The following is an 18189-nucleotide window of genomic DNA, read 5'->3' on the forward strand; positions in this document are numbered from 1 at the left end:
ACTTTTTTCACTCTATTCAATCATCTCTTTCTTAACTATTAAATCAAACCGGCAAGAAGACATTTTTTTACACACACACACACACACACACTGCATCTCTCCCTTTTGTCCTCTCTCAATCATGCATTCACTGCAAAAACTGTGATGATAACAGGCTTCAAAGTGAACTGTCCTAGATTATTAAAAGCAATGAGGACTTTTTTTGTCCACTGAATCACCCTTATAGTGTCCATCACATGGAACCATATGCATGTTTCCTTTTTTTTAATCGAAAAAACTTGATAATAACATTAAAATCTGGGGAAGTCGTGGCCTAAATGTTAGAGAGTCGGACTCCCAATCGAAAGGTTGTGAGTTCGAGTCCCGGGCCGGCAGGAATTGTGGGTGGGGGGAGTGCATGTACAGTTCCCCCTCCACCTTCAATACCACGACTGAGGTGCCCTTGAGCAAGGCATCGAACCCCCAACTGCTCCCCGGGTGCCGCAGCATAAATGGCTGCCCACTGCTCCGGGTGTGTGTTCACAGTGTGTGTGTGTGTTCACTGCTCTGTGTGTGTGCACTTCAGATGGGTTAAAAGCAGAGCACAAATTCTGAGTATGGGTCACCATACTTGGCTGAATGTCACTTTCACTTTCACACTTTCACTTTCATTTAAAGGGATAGTTCACCCAAAAATCTAAATTATGTCATTAATAACTCACCCTCATGTCGTTCCAAACCCTTGAGACCTCCGTTTATCTTCGGAACAAAGTTTAAGTCCATGTGACATCAGAGGGTCAGTTAGAATTTTTAAAGCATCGAAAATACATTTTGGTCCAAAAATAGCAAAAACTACGACTTTATTAAGCATTGTCTTCTCTTCCGTGTCTGGTTTGAGAGAGTTCAAAACAAAGCAGTTTGTGATATCCGGTTCGCAAACGAATCATTCCATGTAAGATCAGGTTACATCGAATTATTAATTCGCAAACCGGTTATGCTGCTGACAATACCGCCGCGCTAGGTGCAGCAATCAGCTCTCGCCTTTTTGCCCATTTTCGATTATCCGGGAGAGTCGCGCGGTGACGCGCTGCCAAGATGGCAACGGCCCGCTCTGCACACTTTGAGTTTCAAAACTGCTATTGAGGAGACTATGGGTGACGTCACGGACACTACGTCCATATTTTTTTACAGTCTATGGGAGGGTCTGAGGGTCTGATAAACGGAGGTCTCACGGGTTTGGAACGACATGAGGGTGAATTATTAATAACATAATTTTGATTTTTGGGCGAACTATCCCTTTAAGGTGATGTTAAATTACAGAAGCTGAAAGTGCAAAAGTCTCTCCGAATTAGTCAAAGAAAGGTATAGTGGAATGAATCATTAGGTTTGCGGTTCTCTCTGAGGAATATTAAATTATTTATTCACATTACTTTAAGTGGTATAATGTAACCTACAACGTCATCACAACCTGCAGACAGGAAAACGTATTATCTAGCCTGTGATTTAAAGAGGTTCTTCTTAATCTCTTTGGTGTTTTATTTATTTATTATTTTTAGGCAGCTTGCTAATGCGAACCAACTTTGGTCGAGGGATGAACGGAGAGAGCAACAAACGATTTGCGAAATCGATTCTAATGAGTCATCAAAAAGATTCAGTTCATAAGATTGATTCTTTTTTTTTTTTTTATTATTATGAACAATGCACAGGACAATAGGTACAGAGAACACTACAAATACTGTGCAACCTGCACAACAAAAAAAGAAATGTACAGACCAGAGGATAATAACATTAATTTATAGAAGGGGAAAATTAAAATATATTCAGTTCCTTCAGGAGATGAAATGTTCTTGTAGCCTTCATATTTTGCATGTTTTCTATTGTTTTGTAATATGTTTTAAAGTCCAGATGAAATACATTAAAGCTAGGTTGTGAATTAGACCATTTACATTTGTGAATATGGTATTTTCCGAAGATAATAAACAGTTGAATAACAAAAATTAAATTTTTGGACAAACCACATAAATAAAAGTATAACATGACATCAAAAATATTGATTCTGATGTTTACATTCAATTTTGTGATTATAAATTCTTCCAAATCAGACCAAAATTTTTTTGTGTACATACAGTGATAAAATAAATGAAAAATAGTCTCCCTATTTGATTGGCAAAAGACACAAGACTCTTCTATGTTTATTTTAAATCTTCTTAGCGTATCTTTAACAGGATAAATTTGATGTAAAATTTTAAGTTCATAAGATTGATTCGTTCGCGAATCAGACGTCACACGTGATGTCAGCACGCTCGCTCTTCTTCGATGGTTCGCGGCAGCGCTATAAATCCTGGCGCGCCAGTGTGCGCGCTCTCTCATTTCCGCGATGTTGTGGTGGGAGTGCGCTAGAGCTTACAAATATGAGAAAGTTCGGCTGTTACAAGAAGGTAATATTTGCTAAAACAACAAATGGAGGCTTACAGCTTGTAGAATAAGTGTTTAAATCTGGTCCAAATCCATCTTAATATGTCGAAATATTAGATATTAAGTCGTGCACGCGGGGTTTGGCACGTGGCTGTGTCCTTGGTTTGGTTTGATGTTGCTGCAGAAATAAAACTAACGTTAATTTAAAACAGACAAGTCACTCTAACTCCTGTTTTACACATTCTATGCTCTAATACCGTGGTCCATATCATTAACGTGTTTGTTGATATTTGTAACGTTAGTTAAAGTGCCCGTATGTAACGTTTCATCACACAAACGTCCGTGCTGCTGAAGTACAGTGTTTATATGCGCTGCTCTTGTTGTAGGAGGCTGAAAGTGGTCTGAAGTCACTCCAGATGAGGACTCTCCAGCTGTTCTGATGTAAGTGTGCGGTTTCTCTCTGTCTCTGGAGCCCAGCGGTAGTCAGCTGCCCAGGTCTGTCCGTGCCTGATCTAGTGTTACTCTGCTGGAAGAGAAAGGTGCTGTCTGCGTGCTCCTGCAGGTTTGGCTGTTTTAGTGACTCCTGCGGTGCAGCACCGGTCAAGCCATGCCTCCTGAGAGTGGTCTGTGCTCACACAATGAGGCAGACCTAGTCTGGGGGCGAACACTTGATCAGATGTGTTTCTTGTAGTTGCAGGCTTGAGTTTCTGACTAGGATTGTTATTGCAGGTCACACAAGACCCCAGAATGCCTCGATCCCAATGGACCATAACGTTACTAATGTAAGGTAAGATTAGTTTTGACATTTTTAAACCTTTCCATCTGCACCCCCAATAAGGTTTTACCATGCACCACACATGTGATCTCTAAAGTGAAGCATTTTAACTTTCCAATTTAAAAAAAGGCTTTTTTGCCTATATCACTAAGGCGGTTATAAATGCAACCTTTCATTTATAAATTCATCCATTTCATGAGTAGGCAATTGTCCACCCAAACCCAGTCAACACCGCTTCACTTTTCCCCCACTTTTTTTTTTTTTGTTGTTGTTAGTGGCCACATTACTTGGACTTAATTTTTGTTTTGTTTTTTATTACAGGCTGAGGTAACTGAGTGCGAGCGTTTGAAAGGTCGATGGAGATCATCCTGTTGTGTGTAAGCTTTAATAAGTTCAGTGTTGTGACCCAAGTTGATACCATCATAGCAGAAGCGTTTCTCTGTGATGTCTTTAAATCTTGGAATAGCATATGCAGGGTTGGCACTGATTTTTGTTGAGACAGTCTGCAAAAATCTGACAAAGAAGCCTGCTACACTATTTACTGTATTTTCTTTATTTACACTATTTACAGTTGAACGTAGTAATTAGTTTGACACCTTTCTGTTGTAGGAAAGCTGTGTGAAGATCTTCAGAAATCAAGTTTTCTGTTCCTGGTCTTCAAATGTCAAGTGATCAGCGCTCACTGTTAACGTTTACAATAAAAAATAAAATAAAAAGTTCTAGCATTGAGCGTCAAGCTGCTGTACTAAGACGCTGAATGTCTGAGATTGTATAATGTTTGACTTGTCTCATTCGTGTTTTTTTTTTATTATTTTTTTTATAAATACTGGACAATAAAACTGTATGAATAAAATGTTTATTTGTCTGAATACTTGAAACCAAGTTTTAAAATGTCCCCGAGGTCTCCGCCCAGGTTTTTAAGTAAACCCACTAAAGTCCTCCTGTATCATCGTGCCTGCCAGGCCTCAGGTTTGAGTAAGAATGAAGTGAACACTGGGACGATGTCTCCCTCTACTGGGTTAAGTGTAATATGTGAGGATGGCTGTACGTGTTCATATTTGATCTGTTGGTCACTATTTTGTGTAGTATGGTTTTCACTTAATCATGGTCTCTGAACAAGGAGTCATTAACCTTTAGCTGCTTCTATGTACACAATATGCCTGGTGTTTGATCAGCTGTACTGTAATCTGTAAACTCAAAAAAAATAGAGCAGTCCAAAATTTGTTTTTTTTTATATGTATTATAATTCAGCATCGAGAAGCCTCTCCTTTTGCATTTGTTTAAAAAAGGCTGCTTGTTTTCCTCCTGGTGTATAGCCATTATGTCTTTGCATTGACTAATAACTGCCCTCTTTGAGACCTCTTTACAACGCTAAGTTAAGGCTGCTTCATGCCTGCTCAGAATTCTGTGTAATGCTGTATTAAAGCCAGAATAACGTTACGTTTCAGAGTATCAAAGCATATGATTTTATTCAATGTGTAAATGCAATTATGCCACTTCTGAGCAACATTAAAGATTGAAGACATCTAAATGCCACTGCAAACATGATTGTATGACACCTGGGCAGTGTAAACTTGGCATACCTTAAAACAGCCCTGAATCGGAGGAAGTGGTGTGGTCACATGCATCTGAGTCTCTCGGGGAAATCTTATGAAACTGACTCAGAGGGGAACAAAATGAGTTTTTATTGAATATCTTAGAAGCAGATGTGAATGTATTAATATCTAACACGTATCCACACAAAATATATACAATTATTACCAAAATCTCTCTTAAGAAGCTGTGTTTTACTCCAGTGGATCAAGATCAAGTTTCCACTGAGTCAGTGGCTTAGGGACATTTTTTAAGTTGTATCTATATAATGAACTTTATAAAGGGAACTGAGAGTACTTTTGTTCAGCTTTGTTCCAGCTAACATTGTAATTTTCTTTAGAAATGTGTTTGTGCATCCTCTTTAGGTGGCTCCTATCTTGGCTAATACTTCATGGTCAGGGATAATTAGTGACTAGATGAATAATGCTCTACCTTTATCGTAGTATGTTATAGCCTGTATGTTCTGTCCCTTTTTGTTTGTTTTTAATTGTAAAATTAATCAATTAATAAATAAAAACATACAAATAAAAGCCAATGGTAATCTTTAAAAAACAGTGATGTTTTCCTCGCTTTGGTAAATACAGAAAGAGTTATAAATATTGCTGAAATTCATTGAGAAGTGACTTAAAATTTGGTTTATTATTGGAGAATATATATATATACTGACTCCAAGCTTTTTATTTAAATACTGCTTTCAGTTAAATACTGATCTTTCTATTCATCAACGAATCCTGAAAAACATGCACTGGACGGTTTTAAATTTTGATAATAATAAATGTTTTTTGAGCAGAAAATCAGCACATTATAATGATTTCTGAAGGATCGCGTGACACTGAAAATTCAACATTGCAATCAGGAATGAATTACATTTTGAAATATATTCAAATAGAAAGCAGTTATTCTAAATAGTACAAATATTTCACAATTTTGCTGTATTTTGGATAAAAATAAATGCAGTTTTGGTGAGCTAAGAAACTTATTTAAAAAAAAAACATTAAAAATCGAACTGTTCCTATACTTTTGACTGCTAGTGTATGTATCTTATAACCACTGATCTATATATATAACATATATATGTGTATATATATGTATAGGCTATATATATATATATTTGTGTGTGTGTGTGTGTGTTTGTGTTTTATATTATAGATCAGTGCTTATAACTCGTTTTTTCACTGTACTTTAAGATTACTGAATAAGGAGTTATGCATCTTTTAAAAAAAAAAAACTTTGAAATTATTAGATTTAAATATATTAAACAAAACAAACGGGGCTCGTCTCGATAAGGCACCCAGAAGAAAAACAGCTTTCTTAGTTTATTTAGCAAATCATACAGAATTTCTTACATTCAAATAAGACACGATGAAACGATTATATAAAGTATAAATGAATCAGTAAGAAGACGGGTGTGAAGTCACGTGACAGCTGCAGTAACGTGACCGTGTGGAGAAACGGGAAGTTCGTGATTCTCAGAGCAGCTGTTTTAACTTTGCTCTCTCCAGAAGAGACGCCTCGCGCTCCGAGAGAGGACATTCACATCCAGTGACCAAAGTCAATCTGTGTCGGTGTTTTGTCGTCCGGTAAGTTTGCAGATCATAGCTGATGTTAGCACTGCTGTTTTCTCCGCTGGGTGCATTGTTTGATACAGTGTGGCGTTAACATTACCCCGCCAGTTTGACTCTTTCAGCATTATCGAAACTTTAATCTGAACATCATCAATCAACAGCCTTTGCTTATTGCTGTTCGTGATGTTTTATAGTGTCAGGGAAACGAAAATGAAACTCTGTGTCTTGCATTATGCAAATAAACAAACAGCCAAAAGTTGTTCAGATAAAATTATATACACGGAAGAATTGTAATAAGTTTAATAGTAATACGTTTCCTAATTTAAACAGTGTGTCCTGTAATGCAGCGGAATTCCTGTAAAAAAAAAAAAAGAGGAACTGGAGCCCAGATTTGGAAGTCCCTGTATTTCAGCATTCACTGATTCAGTTTATCATGGGCTTGATTGGTTCAGAAGCGTTTGGCTGCTATTGATTCAGTGTCCAGAGACTGATTTTGATATCTGTTTTAGATCTTGTGTAATTGTGTGTCCGTCTGCTAGTGATTAACTGTTCAAAACATGTCATGGTGCATGTGATCAAAATGAGATCACGTGGTGTTGATGTCACCTCTCAAATCAAACATGAACTCGGACTACCGGTATATTGAATAAAACATGAACAGTGCTTTGCTAAATGTGTTCAACATCCAGTCAACATCAATTATAGATGCAAAATGTCTAAGGAATGGTGTATATTTTACATGCTGTAACCGGTCCCACTTTCTTTACTTTTTTATTTTATTTTTTCATTTCACTAACCTTTTAGCCTTTTGAGTTTACTTAAATGTTTCTGTAACATCATGGATGCATGTATTATAATTGGTTTTGAATTTAGATTGGATCAATACATATGCCTCTGCATGATAATTATACCAAAACAGGTTTTGTTTAAAATATATATTATTAAATAAATTCAAATATATTGATGATGTAGTTGGACAATCACCCTGTGATTTTTACAGTCAGTTTCTGCTTTGCATTAGGTGGCTTTATTGAAGCATGAGAAGTCCCTCTGAGAGGAACACGTACTCATGCTCATGTGCTTTCTGACTCAAAGCAGAAGAGGAAGTGACATGTGTGTTCACACAAGAATCGTCCAGGTTCAGGAGAAGCCATGCGTGCGGTCTGATTGTGTGACCCGTGTGTGTTTCAGGTCATGGGCTCTCTGTTCCGCAGTGAAGAGGTCTGTCTGGTACAGCTCTTCCTCCAGACGGGATCGGCCTACAACTGTGTCAGTGAACTGGGAGAGCTGGGAATCGTGGAGTTCAGAGACGTGAGAGAATTTCTGCTCTTTTATTGGTGTTCGTGAGGAACCCTGTGCATCGTTTATGTGTTTTCATAAGCGTCTTTGCCTCACATTGGCCTCATCACAAAGAGGATACTGACACATCTTTGTTTGAAATCTCCATCTCAGCTGAATCCGAATGTGAACGCGTTCCAGAGGAAGTATGTGAACGAAGTGAGGAGATGTGAGGAGCTGGAGAAAACCTTCGGTGAGTCTGTCACTCCTCCGCTCCCATGATCCTTTGCTCCTTCTGTTGCTCATGGCTGCTGCAGGTAGCATGACGCGGTTTCATTCCTGCTGTTATCAGTACACCTTATTCCCAAGAAAACAACGCTTGTCTGGAAAACATTAATCTGATGCATCCTGCTTTGGAGCAGTTTGTTATCAGCTGATGTCATTTAGTCCATGCATCTGTTAAAACAAATATCTCTGTAGTTTGTGGCTCTCTCTTTCTAAAATGTGTGTCTGTAAGTAATGCAGTAATTTATTGCTGATTAATGTAAATGCAAAAAAAAACATTACACCAATAATAGCAATAGTGATAGATTTGGAGAAAAAGCTTTCCCATGTCAAGATTAGTGCTGGTACTTAAAATAAAATAAACATTCTGTGATCAAATAGATGCAGCCTTGGAGAGAATAAGATACTTTTTTTTTTTATACGCATTATTCTTGATTTACTAACCCTCAGGCCATTCATGTAGGTTTTTTCTACAGTAAAGCATGTCAAGTAACACAAAATGTATTCCCTCCTGATGGCTCCTCTAGACAATATTTTGAGGTCATATGAAGAGAAAAAATTGGTCTGTGCAAGAATCTGAACATTATTTACATGATTGACTGAAATCCAGAGCCTTAGGCAGCGGGGAAATCTGGTTCTTTTCTGCAAACTGGTTCTTTTGGACCATTTGTTTCAATTAACTGGTTCATGAATGCGAAATCAAGCAGTGACATAATGAATTAACAATTCCTGTATATAGTTAAAGCACCCAATAACGATGTTTTACATGTCTTAAGTATATAAAGTCTTCATCAGCTCACCTTCTGACATGAACAGCGCTGTTTTATGAAACCTGAAGGTTATTAAACGGTCCCTTTCTTGGTTCCAGGGCTGTTGGAGCAGGAGATCATTCGCAGTCTCTCCCAGAAACTGCAGCCGCCCATCCCGACCCCTCCGGCCCCTCAGCCCAGAGAACTCCTCACCATCGAGGAGGAGAGCGAGCGCTTGGCCCGAGAGCTCAGAGAGGTCTGTAACTCCTGTGCTGGTTCCTCACAAACCTGTTTTATGTCTGTTTGAGGTTACAAACTACATTAAATCAAAACGGGGCCTATTTGCTTTCTTAAAGGGACAGTACACCCAAAATAACATTTGCTTTCTTAAAGGGACAGTACACCCAAAATAACATTTGCTTTCTTAAAGGGACAGTACACCCAAAATAACATTTGCTTTCTTAAAGGGACAGTACACCCAAAATAACATATTTGCTTTCTTAAAGGAACCGTACACCCACAATAACATTGTATTGGATGGCTGTTACAGGTGTCCAGGAACAGAGACAGTCTGCGGTCTCAGTATACACAGCTGTGTCAGTACAGAGGGGTTTTAAAGCAGACACATTCTCTCACGGCCTCACAGGTAGGATCTGCACTTACACTGTCACAATAGATGCTCTTCCTGCATCCGTCTGGTTCATGTGTGCATGTGTTAATGCGTGGTAGGCCCCGCTGGTGTCGTTTGAGCCGGTGGTTGTGCCGGAGCACCGACAGGACGTCCGGCTGAGCTTTGTGGCCGGCGTGGTTCATCCGTGGAAAGTTCCCGCCTTCGAGAGGCTGCTATGGCGCGCATGTCGTGGTTACATCATTGTGGACTTTCATGAGATGGAAGAAAAACTTGAACATCCTGATTCTGTGAGGCCTAAATCATTAAGAAACATTATTAAGCTCTTGCATAACCAAATGATGATTATATTTAAAGTTGGGTTGACTGTGCAACATACAAGATTGAAGTGTTTTATTAGATTGTAGAAGCATATACAATTGTATTTTTTTTTTTTTTGAGTTTTTTTTTCTCTCTCAGGGTGAGGAGGTGCAGTGGACTGTGTTTTTAATCTCGTTCTGGGGAGATCAGATCGGTCAGAAAGTGAAGAAGATCTGTGACTGGTAGGTGATCTGGTTCTGGGGGTTTTGGAGGAAGGTCAAGGGTCGGGGCTCCCACAGTCCTGAAAAACCTGGACATTTAAACCGTGTGATGATTTTCAGTCATGGAAATTAAGAAGTTCTTAATGTCATGGGAAGGTCATAGCATTTTCTTCAGTTTATATGTGAACCTGGACTTCAGTCAAAATTGAGAAGCTGAATAAATTATTTCCTTCCATGTGTGGTTTGTCAGGAGGACAATATTTGGACAAAATACAACTATTTGAAAATCGGGAATCTGAGGGTGCAAAAAAAACAAAACAATACTGGAAAAAAAAATTTGCTTTTAAAGTTGTACAAATAATGTCCTTCGTAATGCATATTACTAATCGAAAATTACGTTTTGATATTAACAGGAGGAAATATACTATATTCTTTACTCAATATCCTAATGATTTTTGGAATAAAATAAAAAATTCTAATTTTGACCCAAACAATGTGTATTAGGCTGTTGCTAAAAAGCGAAGGGTCACACATTTCTCTAGTTATGCTTAATGCTGAAGTATTACTCTGGCTACACATTGTTTTAGATTTTCTCTCACAAAAGGATCTCTATAAAATTGTATTTGAAATTCCTTATCCTGTGTTCTGCAATTGAAAAAAAAAACATTGAATATTTATAAACCTTGTGGGAAATTGAGTATTTGATGTTTTTTTTTATGACTTAAGAGTAAATATTGTAATAATACTAATTTAATTAAATTGTTGTATTGTTAAGTTTGTTTATTCACTTGAGTACAATTAATTTGATTCGAAAAAGAATTCAATTAAAAATGCTAAAATATATAATAACGTCCTAGACTAGTTGACGGACAGCACATCTGAACAAAAGCAAGGTGCAAAATATATCGAAACCATTCAAAAAACGTATTGGTTAATTTTAATACAAAATGTTCTGTGTAGAAGTAATTAAATATGCGCTGTACTGTTGTATCATGCTAAAATCAATGAGTTCTTCTTTTTGATTCAGTTTTCTGCTATGTTTTTCGTGCGTGCAGCTTCCACACACAAACATTCCCGTACCCTGAGAACCAGGCGGAGAGAGAGGAGACTCTTAACGGCCTCCGAGGACGAATCGAGGACATCAAATCAGTGCGTTTAATCCGTCAACATGCCTTTCATTTTTTTTCCACTTTGCAATCCTTTGAAACTCCTAATGCATAGATGCTAACTGCTGAGAAAGACCGAAGGATTGTGGGCTAGCAGTTAGCGCTGACAGAGTGTCGCTGTGTTCTGAGCGTCCTCACCGTGTGTCTGTGCTCCTCCGTGGCTGTAGGTCATGGGCGAGACGGAGCAGTACATGCAGCAGCTGCTGGTGCGAGCGCTGGCCCGTCTGCCCGAGTGGATCGTGCAGGTTCAGAAGTGTAAGGCCGTGCAGACCGTGCTGAATCTCTGCAGCCCTTCGGTCACTGATAAGTGCCTGATCGCTGAAGCCTGGTGCCCCGTGAGCCAGCTGCCCGCCCTGCAGAGCGCCCTGAGAGAGGGAGGGGTGAGCGTCTAAGGAACAATAATCAATATGACTGGAATGCTAGTATACTGGACAGTATATTCTGCATCTTGATATCACTTCATTTGTCACAGTGTGTGTCTTTTATCTCTCTCTCAGAGGAAGAGCGGCAGTAGTGTGGACTCGTTCTACAACCGCTTGCCGGCCACCACGTCTCCCCCCACAGTCTTCCCCACAAACTCCTTCACTGCAGGATTCCAGAACATAGTGGATGCCTATGGAGTGGCGAGCTACAGGGAGATGAACCCAGGTGACACACACACACACACACACACACACACTACTGGCTGCCAAATCAAGCTTGACTCCATTCTCATGCATCTCTTACCGTCTGGTTCCACGTGTCTGTAGCGGTCTACACCATCATCACCTTTCCCTTCCTGTTTGCGGTCATGTTCGGGGACGTTGGACACGGTCTTCTGATGACACTGGTGGCTCTCTGGATGGTTCTGGAGGAGAAGGACCCAAAATTGAGGAAAAGTACCAACGAAGTAAAGATGAGACCCATGCACACTCTTTGGTTTTGTTGAGCACTCTAGTACTGGGTTCTTCGAGTCTTACCCTAGAGGGTCAATGCACTGCGGCGTTTAGCTCCAACCCTGATCAAACTCAGCTAGCTGTGATTTCCTGATCCTGGAGACACTGATTAGCACGCTCAGGTGTGTTTGATTAGGATCAGAGCTAAACCATGCAGGAAAGTGGGTCTCGTGGGCCAGATTTAAGGATCCCTGCTCTAGTTCCTGGTGTTTTTGATGCTGGAATGTTACAGTACCTTTATACAGTAAAAATATCAATATTCAACAACACAGTGGAAAATCATTAAGGCCATAAAATGTAATCTAAATTAATACAATATATGAACCTGGAGCACTAAAGCAGTCTAAAGTCTCTGGGGTATATTTGTAGCAATAGCCAAAAATGCATCGTAAGGGTCAAAATGACTGATGCCAAAAATCATTAGGATATTAAGTAAAAATTATGTTCTATGAAGATATTTTGTAAATTTCCTACTGTAAATATATCAAAACGTAATTTTTGGTAATATGCATTGCTAAGAACTTAATTTGGACAACTTCAAGGGCAATTGTTTTTTTTCTCAATATTTTGATTTTTTTGCACTCTCAGATTCCAGATTTTCAAATAGTTGTATCTCGCCCAAATATTGTCCAATCCTGACAAAACAACAATGGAAAGCTTATTTACTCTGCTTCTCAATTCCGAAATTGATCAAAAACATGGCCACATATAAACTTAAGAAGTTGAGTTTTCCATGACATTTTGAAGAACTTGTTGTAAATCTCAATGAAAATGCGTGTCCTGATTTCTCGGGGTCTCTTGTGTGTCAGATCTGGCAGATGATGTTTGGAGGCCGATATCTCATTTTGTTGATGGGGCTGTTTTCTATCTATACTGGAGCCATCTACAACGAGTGTTTCAGCAGAGGGCTCAGCACCTTCTCCTCAGGATGGCACGTCCGGCCCAATGCAGAATACTACAACTGGACGTACGACACACACACACACACACACACATTCATCATAAGGCCAAAGATATTGCATATGAAGTTCTGAAAGCCTCTCTCTGTGTCTGTGTGTAGTGAGGAGACTTTCAGAAATAATCGCTATCTGTCGCTGGACCCCAATATTACAGGCGTTTTCACTGGTCCTTATCCCTTTGGCATCGATCCTGTAAGTCCTGTGGAAATGACTCTGCGTACCCTTTTCTGCTGTTATTTGTTTTGATGCTTCGACCCAAGAGCGATCCATTTCCTTCATTGTGGTGGTGTAAAACAAATACCTGAATGATAACTTGTTCTTTATCTCCCTCAGATTTGGGGTCTGGCCAATAATCATCTGACGTTCCTCAACAGCTATAAGATGAAGATGTCTGTCATTATTGGAGTCATCCATATGACCTTTGGTGTGTGTTTATCTGTATTCAACTACATGTGAGTATGGTTTTCTTTGCCGTTTTCTTTCATGTTTCCTGCAAGTTTTCCATGGATCATGAACTGCATTTTTATTTGATAATGTTTCCTGAGGATCATTGATTCCTTGGATCAAACACTGTCACAATTTAGAAATAAAAGACCATTTAATTGGTTTTACCCTGATTTTAGCCACTAAAACACCGTGGGTGGCTTACATTTCTTTGGCATTACTGTTCAGTATCTGAACTGAACAAACAAATAATGGTCTAATGTGACGATCACGTAATTGGAAATTAAATATGAGGATCCATGTTAGTTTTAGTCCAGTTATCTTGTTGTCATTATTTTCTGCTTGCCATAAATCAAGAGGCATTGATGAAGTAGTACCCCTTCTATCTGTGTGACATCTTAAATCTCAAGAGAGATCAAGCTGAAATGTGATTTCTTAATTCATGGCCCCTTTAAAAGTGTAAATTTATGTGCAGATCAATAAAACCGAGAGTTCCGGTCCTTGATTCTGATTGGCTGAGCCAAAATGTAAATTACTCTACAAACACACACCTTTGTTTACTTCTGTGTGTTACTCGGCAACCACTTTAATGGAACCACAACTGTTTCTGAGGAACTACATTGTTTGGTGGAAGAACACTGTTTTTATTTAGATCATTACACTTTATTTGTTCTGTTTTATTCTGTGAAACCTTACTACGTATTTGTAATAACCGTTTTATAAACGTAATAAGCCCAGTGCAACCGTGGTTTACAGTGAATTTATAACAGCTAAGATTTGGGGTTTTATGTTTTGCTATTCTTCATGTCATGCCTAACAATGCCCTTTAGTTGTTATAAATTTACTGTAAAACACTCCTTCTTGGGGCTTATTGCTTTATTCCGGTTTTCTACTTTAAAAAAAAAAAACAATGCATGCAAAGGTTCTTGGCATTTGAACCATGGTTCATGAAACTCCACTGTGTGTCCACTCACTTCCTCTTTTTGTCCTGCTGCGTAGAAACTTCAAAGAGATCAGCAGTGTGTTTCTGGTGCTGATCCCAGAGCTGTGCTTCATGCTGTGTCTGTTTGGATACCTGATCTTCATGGTCATCTATAAGTGGGTGGTGTACGGCCCCATGAACTCCGACTCGGCTCCCAGCATCCTCATCCACTTCATAGACATGTTCCTGTTCACCGAGAATAAGGACAACAAGCCTCTCTATACGGGACAGGTGTGTACTAATGATGTCATCTATGAGTTAGTATCATAAGAACAGACATTTTACGGTTTGTTAGGGACTTGGGTTGCGTCTGAAAATGGTGATATCGTGATAATAGGCTGCTTTGTTCATGATTTGTCTCAATATGGTTTATTAAACAGAAGTGAGACCTGGATGTGACCGTATCTCTGCTAACCCTCTCAAGTTTCCAGTTCTCCCCCAGCATTATTAACCAGGCCTGGCCATCTGTTTGCGTGTGTAGATGATCGTGCAGAAGGTGCTGGTGATTGTGGCTGTGTTGTCTGTTCCTGTGCTGCTCCTGGGGAAGCCAGTGCATGAATACATCACACACAGGAGGAAGAGGACTCAGCCTTCAGTGAGCGATCCTTCTGTGTTTCTGTACTGAAGTGATCGGGAATGGACCCAAGTACATTTCTTCTGATTTGTGTGTCTTCTGTAGGGAGACAGACGTCCACTGCTAGCAGAAAACGGCTCTATAAATGCTCACCAGGACGATGCACGAGGAGGAGAAGAGGAGGTAAGAGGGGAAAATCTAAAATGTACCATAGAAAGTCATGCAACTTGATTAATATAAAAGTGACTTGCATGGCATTGAATGTACATTTTATCAGTTCTTTCCTTGGGAATCAAATCCATGGTCTATTCCTCTGAAGTCATGCAATAGCTTTCTGTCACAAACATACAGAGTCGTATAGGTTTGAGAGCACATGAGGATAATTCATCGGATTTGCCATTTTTTGATATCTTCTCACTTTTTGTTTTCTGTCTTTTTCATCTGCCATTGTTTGTAAGGAGTTCGATACAGCGAACGTGTTCATGCACCAGGCCATTCACACCATCGAGTATTGTCTGGGGTGCATCTCTAACACGGCCTCGTACCTGCGTCTCTGGGCTCTGAGTCTGGCTCACGCACGTAAGTGCTCTCACGCGTGTTTGCTGGCATTACTGAGGAGGAGCGTCTTATCATGTAGCGTGTGTGTTTTTCAGAGTTATCTGAGGTGCTGTGGTCCATGGTGATGAGTATCTCCTTCAGGCAGCTCAGTTATGTGGGCTCTGTTATCTTGGTGGTGATATTTGCAGCCTTTGCTGTGCTAACTGTGTCTATCCTGCTTATCATGGAAGGCCTGTCAGCTTTCCTGCACGCTCTTCGACTTCACTGGTGAGAAACATGTTCTAGCAGGCAGATGTTTTTTATTTATTTTTTTATTTTGTGTTTGGAATAAGACATTTTATATTACATATATACTCATATATGATCTAAACTTTAGATCTATGTATTTTAAATTGCGTTTTCCATTTTCCAATTCCATTCATTTGGATTACACTGCTTTAAACATAAAGTAAAAAAAAAAAATGCATATTTTAAATGGGTAAGAAACGGGTACGATTTTTGGAATGGTACTGATAAAAACAAGTTTATGCTAACTAGGAGAAACTGAAATAAATGCATTATGATTATTTAAATGAAATCAAATTGATGCAGATAGTTTAGAAACTACCATGATTTTTTGGAGTGCACACATCTTAGCTGTTTAATTTAAGTTTGACTGACAAAAATGCATCATATTAGGAATATTAGTTCACATTAAAACGGTGCAATCCAGATTCATAGAAATGTAAGTTTGTCAAAATGAACTGCATTCATGGTGGAAACGTTTCTCTAAACTTTAGACAAAATAAGAAAGAGACAAGATACAATTTTGATGGTCTTGTAAATCAAATAATGTTTAATCTTTATAATCGTATACCAGACAAAAGCACACATAAATACCAGTTATCAATCGATATCTCACAATAATATCTTAAAAAATAAATGTATGTACCACGAACTGAAGGTATTCATCTTTACAATTATACTAAAAGGCCTTATTTAAATCCTTCTGTAAATTAGATGACAGAATGCACCTATTAGATTATATACAACATTGTTTCAGCAGCGCATTGATGATATTTTAGAGGCCTTAGAAATGTGCTTATCAAACATAATACAGTAGGGTTTATGTAAGTCAATTAGAGATACAGGCTCTCTCTGTGTCTATTTGCACATTTAACTTCATTGTTATTGATTTTTGAATTCATTTTCTCTCTCTCTCTCTCAGGGTGGAGTTTCAGAATAAATTCTACAGTGGAACAGGCTACAAGCTCACTCCATTTATCTTCTCATCAGAAGTTGGATCTTTCTCTCTGAAGTGACCTTTGACCTTCTCAAGAATAGAATGATGTTGTTTTGCTTGGTGCACATTTTAAACTGTCACTGTAGCATCTATCGTTTTCTTTTATATTTTAGCTTTACAGCCACTGTGTGAAAAGCTGGACCTGAAAAATCAAACATGACAAAATGTTTTAACACTCTATTATGGATCCATATCTTCGACACTATGCCACATTATCTTTGAAGCCATATCTGAGTACATTGCAAGATTTTAGTTGATTGAGGATGATTTTTTTTTTTTAATTGAAGTCTTGAGCCCACAGAAAATGTTATTTTAACTAACGCTCTGTAATCAGGTGTATCTATGAGCAGCCATCATGATGACAAACAATTATGGTTTTATGCTGCAAGTACAGACAGATGTACACTTATTAAATAATTAAGCAATAAATTGCCAGAATAAGTACACTTAATTAATAAAGTACAATTCAAATGTTTACTCACAATGACTTCCCAATCAGTTTTCAGCGTGTTAATCAATCGCTTTGATTTACAGCATCGTTCAAAGGGAATAATCTTTTATTTGTGTTTTTCTACTATTAAACTGAAACTTTGTTTTAATTCTGAAGCTGAAAATCAAGCGTCACAGTGGACCCTACTGATCAATAAAGACTAAAGTCTGTCAATACAGAACCATGTGTGTCTGTCTTGGGTGTGTTATTGACTGCAGGTCACAAAAATATCACATTTTACACATAAAAAATGAGTAATTGTAAACATGACTTTGATTTGTGGTCTAATTAACTTGTCAGTGATGCTGAAAACAGGTCTGAGGAGGACATACAAAGTGGTCTTAATTATCTGAAGAACCCATAATTAAGCTAAAAGCTATTTTATCTCCGATGGGCTCATTAAAAGTGTGTGTGTGTGATATAAAATATAAATAAATCCAAGTTAATTTTTTCAAATTTGCTGAATCCCTCCAAGTAGGTATCGCTGCAGCCCGGAGACCTCCAAGTGGGAGGAGCTTTTGCCGCAAGTGGGCTGGACTTCACGAAGAGCTCCAAGTGGGAGGGACTTTTGCCGCTAGTGGGCGGGATTTTACAAATGGGCGGGGTTTAAGCGGAAATTTCACATTGCGTCTTTGCCGGGGTGCGCGCGAATGAGGATGGCATAAAGAAGCGATACTAATGAAAAACAGATTTATTGTTCTTCATTGTAGTTTAAATTTTATTAACAAGGGGTTATATAATTTTGTGACAACTGCAAACATACAAGTATATTCAATTATATTAATTTTATAATTATATCAGTATCAAGAAAATGAATGAGTAATTTAGAGCAATAAAATGTTTACTGTATGTGAATGTTTTTCTTTAATGCAAGTTTGAAATCTGAGGGAGAATTATATTGTTTAGATTGTTACAACCCCCTTGGCTCTAGGTGAAACAACATTACAAAAGGCCACACGTGGAAGTACATTTTACAAATAAACATTTAATTTAAAAAAAGAAAACAAATCT

At 38.5% G+C, this 18189-nt stretch overlaps 1 protein-coding gene, 1 long non-coding RNA gene and 1 other non-coding gene across 3 annotated transcripts; all 3 read left to right on the top strand.

Annotated features, from left to right (window-relative positions):
* Positions 1 to 2283: 2283 nt before the first annotated feature.
* On the top strand, positions 2284 to 4026 carry LOC113113358 (uncharacterized). The gene is made up of 5 exons (XR_003293569.1): positions 2284 to 2417; positions 2781 to 2835; positions 3124 to 3181; positions 3491 to 3546; positions 3779 to 4026. It is a non-coding gene; the product is annotated as an uncharacterized LOC113113358 (long non-coding RNA).
* Positions 2867 to 3063, top strand: LOC113114542 (small nucleolar RNA SNORA74). The gene has a single exon (XR_003293765.1). It is a non-coding gene; the product is annotated as a small nucleolar RNA SNORA74 (small nucleolar RNA).
* Positions 4027 to 6186: 2160 nt separating the features above from the next.
* On the top strand, positions 6187 to 17362 carry tcirg1b (T cell immune regulator 1, ATPase H+ transporting V0 subunit a3b). Its single transcript, XM_026279492.1, has 20 exons — positions 6187 to 6342; positions 7519 to 7638; positions 7780 to 7858; positions 8759 to 8895; positions 9190 to 9285; positions 9369 to 9557; positions 9727 to 9809; positions 10844 to 10937; positions 11122 to 11334; positions 11452 to 11602; positions 11704 to 11843; positions 12699 to 12856; positions 12950 to 13040; positions 13182 to 13300; positions 14292 to 14505; positions 14756 to 14869; positions 14954 to 15031; positions 15307 to 15427; positions 15502 to 15673; positions 16614 to 17362. Exons 2-20 carry the CDS (start codon positions 7522 to 7524, stop codon positions 16705 to 16707), a joined length of 2460 nt encoding a protein of 819 aa, XP_026135277.1. The 5' UTR covers positions 6187 to 6342; positions 7519 to 7521; the 3' UTR covers positions 16708 to 17362.
* Positions 17363 to 18189: the final 827 nt, after the last annotated feature.

Source organism: Carassius auratus, chromosome 14 (genome assembly GCF_003368295.1).
Source record: "Carassius auratus strain Wakin chromosome 14, ASM336829v1, whole genome shotgun sequence".
In the NCBI taxonomy this organism is placed as follows: Eukaryota; Metazoa; Chordata; class Actinopteri; order Cypriniformes; family Cyprinidae; genus Carassius; species Carassius auratus.